This window comes from Vigna unguiculata, chromosome 2, assembly GCF_004118075.2.
Source record: "Vigna unguiculata cultivar IT97K-499-35 chromosome 2, ASM411807v1, whole genome shotgun sequence".
In the NCBI taxonomy this organism is placed as follows: Eukaryota; Viridiplantae; Streptophyta; class Magnoliopsida; order Fabales; family Fabaceae; genus Vigna; species Vigna unguiculata.
The window spans coordinates 4,676,050-4,679,721 of NC_040280.1; the positions used below are offsets into that span (position 1 = coordinate 4,676,050).

The 3,672-nt window shown below is 30.4% G+C and overlaps 1 protein-coding gene across 1 annotated transcript; it reads left to right on the forward strand.

Annotated features, from left to right (window-relative positions):
- The first annotated feature begins 513 nt into the window (after positions 1-513).
- LOC114170363 (protein DMR6-LIKE OXYGENASE 2-like) lies at positions 514-1,969 on the forward strand. The gene is made up of 3 exons (XM_028055841.1): positions 514-1,041; positions 1,131-1,458; positions 1,541-1,969. Exons 1-3 carry the CDS (start codon positions 590-592, stop codon positions 1,793-1,795), a joined length of 1,035 nt encoding a protein of 344 aa, XP_027911642.1. The 5' UTR covers positions 514-589; the 3' UTR covers positions 1,796-1,969.
- The last annotated feature ends 1,703 nt before the right edge of the window (positions 1,970-3,672 follow it).

Genomic DNA, 3,672 nt, shown 5'->3' on the forward strand with positions numbered 1-3,672 from the left:
GCTGAATCGAAATATTATTCTTATTAATAGAAACTAATGTCATTACTTTTATGAAAAATCATTCAGGAACATAAGAAAATTCTTAAACATATAACATACATATAAAAAAAATGATACAAGAATAAAATTAGTTTAGTTCAATAAAATAGTTGCACAATTTCTATTTTACTAATTTAGTAAGATAAATATATATTTAAATTGTTAAAAATAATTATTAGGTCCAAGTATAATAGGAAAATATGTTATTATAATTCTAAAATACAGAGATGAAGGAAACTAGTTTTTCTTTTTTCAAATAAACAAACATGATAAAAAGAAACAAACAAAGAGGAAGCTGTTTAATGAATTATTTTATTGCAATTACTGTTTCCCAGATCATATAATGTTGTCCACATCCTCTAATTGAATGCTACAAAACATATGTCCACATTCATTGTATTTTGTAGACTACACCAAAAAGCAAGCAAAATCAAATTTGTGTTTTTTTCTAACAAATGGACTAACTCCATGGTTAGTGACATGGCCCCATCTATATATATTGGGTGTGTTTGATGAGAAAAGGATCATCAAAGAGAGAAAAAGCAGAGTGATGGGAAACATTGATCTTGATCCCGCTTTCATACAATCCACAGAACACCGTCCCACACCAAAGGTGGTGGAAGTGAATGAGATTCCGGTGATTGATCTCTCAGAAAGCAGAGATGAATCATCGATAATATCAGATATTGGGAAGGCCTGTGAGGAGTGGGGGTTCTTTCAAATAGTTAATCATGGGGTTTCCTCTGAGTTATGCAGAGAGGTTGAGATTGAGGCCAAAAAGTTCTTTGGGTTGGAGTTGGAGGAGAAAAGAAAAGTGAAGAGAGATGAGGTTAATTCAATGGGGTACCATGATGGAGAACACACCAAGAATGTCAGAGACTGGAAAGAGGTCTTTGATTACCTTGTGGAAGACAATGCACAGGTTCCATCCTCTTATGAACCAGATGACAAGGATCTCAGAACACTCACCAACCAGTGGCCCCAGCACTCTCCCCATTTCAGGTACTCTTTTTTTCTTCTTTTCTTTTTCTCTGATGTGTTGATCAAAAGAAGAAAATGGTAACAATCATGATGATTCTGTGTTTGATCAGGAAAATAATGGAGGAGTATGCTAGAGAAGTGGAAAAGCTATCATACAAGTTGTTGGGGTGGATCTTATCAAGCTTAGGTTTGGCTGGTGACAAATTCCATGGCTGCTTCAAGAACCAACTCAGCATGGTGAGACTCAATTACTATCCTCCATGCCCTTTTCCTCATCTGGCACTTGGTGTTGGTCGCCACAAGGATTCCAGTGCTTTCACTGTTCTTGCACAAGATGAGGTTGGAGGCTTGCAGGTGAAGAGAAAATCAGATGGAGAATGGATTCCTGTTAGGCCCTTCCCAAATGCATACATCATCAATGTTGGAGACATAGTTCAGGTATCTTATTCTTACATGCTTTATCTTTCATCATCAATTTGTAATTTGTGTTCAACCTCATCTTTTATCGGATTTGACACAGGTTTGGAGCAATGACAAGTATGAGAGTGTGGAACACAGGGTGGTGGTGAACACAACCAAGGAAAGGTTCTCAGTTCCGTTCTTCTTTTTCCCATCTCACCATGTGAATGTGAAACCTGTTGAAGAGCTTGTTAGTGAGGAAACTCCAGCAAAGTTCAGAGAATACAACTATGGCAAGTTCTTTGCTAACAGGAACCGAAGTGATTTCAAGAAGCGTGATGTGGAGAACATCCAAATTGATCACTTCAGGATCTGAATTAGCCTTCTGGAATGGCTTCTCAACATGTCTTTGTGTTCTTGTATTTTCATCTTTCCAAATAAAACGATGTGCATGCAAGAAGTGGATATGTTAATTATGTCACTCCTAAACTGTAATGAAACAATGCAATTTGCATGCTCATGAATTTCATGGAAATATTACAATTTCCAACCCCTTCTTCTTCTTGCTCTTACACCCCTTCTTGTTTTCTCAGTTTTTCTTTTTCTAATCATCTATCAAGTTAAAATCTGAAGCATGAATTTTCTTGAAAAAGATATCAACATGTCAGAATCTACAAAACAATGCTAGTAATGTTCCAAAAACTTAATTAATTTTGGAATAATGCATTTTTAAATCAACAATGGTATAATAAATTAACAAGCTGAAGGATATTTGAGATTATTAGAATATATATTTAATAATTGTTTGTTCCCCTGGATCTATAAAAGATAAGACTGAAACTCAGATAAACATAAAACTATTAATACTAAGAGCATCTTTCCCATAAGCAATTTCTTTTTAGTTTTCTTAGCCCACTTTAATATTTTATGGGGACTCCACAATATCAATAAGATTTAGGCAATCAATTCATAATTTACTAAAATACTATTATATCTTAAATCAACCTACATTTTTATATCTTTATGACATAATGTTATGCACTAGGTGTGTGACTCATCTACAAGAGATTACATAAACTAGTCAAGTTTATTCAAAAAAGTATGAACATAACAGTCTAATATCAGTTAAAGTTAACATTTAGGATACACTACTCCAAGTAACAGTTATAGATACATATAAAATTCACTGAACCATAGATATAAAAATATTAAGTCAATTAAACCAAAATGGAGTTATTATTATTTTACATTTTAAAGATTTGTGTCATCATCTTTCATTTAGTTTTATAATGTAATAATTTATTATCATTTTATTATTCAAAAAATGTTGAATTTTATTGAATTAATTTCGATTGATGAATAAATAGTCATCCAGAAAAAAAAAAAAAAAACCACTAAATTTAATTTACTGAACAAAATGATCACCCCAATATGTAGAGAGCCAATTATTTTCATGTGTTAACTTTCTAACAATTATTTTCATGTGTTAACTTTCTAACAACAAAATGATACTCGTAGTGTAAATTTATTTATTTTTGTAATAAAAAAATGTTATTATACATTACTAATCTCTATTTTAAAATTAGAGACAAATTTAAAATTCAATAATACTAATAACTAAAACTTTGATAATTAATAACGAATAATAAATTGAACTCTAATTTACACAATAATTACTTCTTGTCTTTCTATAAGTGATTACTGATTGATGATTCTTTTTTATAGCAGTATAATATGCCTCAAATCTATAACTAATGTAAAAAATAATTATTTTAAAAGTATTTTTTTTTGTAATAATATCATTATGCTAGAATTGTACTAGGCATGTGAATTAATGTTACATTTCTTTTTTAGTACAATACAAAAATTATAATCTTAGTACAACAACTTTAAGATCAGAGGACATGTTTCCTTGGATTCAACTCTTGCTAGTGTTTGGTCTTTGGCAATTGTGACATGTATTTATTAGAAGTTTAAATATACAATTGACTTTCAAGCAAGGCAGGTGATTGCATTCTAAAAAAGAGGAATACATGTTCAATTACTTCAACAGTAGATAGAGTTTAAATAAAATTAATGGAATCAAAGTATTTCTATTAAAAATGTATATTTTTTTATTGTATTGAAAATAAAATATATCAATATTTATTTTTTTAATCAACCGTTTACCTTATTATGTATAATTAAGTTACAATTTTATTTTTTTTAAAACTGTATTCTATTTTTGCAAGAATTATAATAATCTTCACACTA

What these genes read in the sequence shown, in the direction of transcription:
- LOC114170363 (XM_028055841.1), top strand. Translation starts at nt 590, where the DNA reads ATGGGAAACATTGATCTTGATCCCGCTTTCATACAATCCACAGAACAC. An exon ending in CAGCACTCTCCCCATTTCAG is followed by an intron (nt 1,042 to 1,130) that starts GTACTCTTTTTT and finishes GTGTTTGATCAG; the next exon opens with GAAAATAATGGAGGAGTATG. An exon ending in ATGTTGGAGACATAGTTCAG is followed by an intron (nt 1,459 to 1,540) that starts GTATCTTATTCT and finishes GATTTGACACAG; the next exon opens with GTTTGGAGCAATGACAAGTA.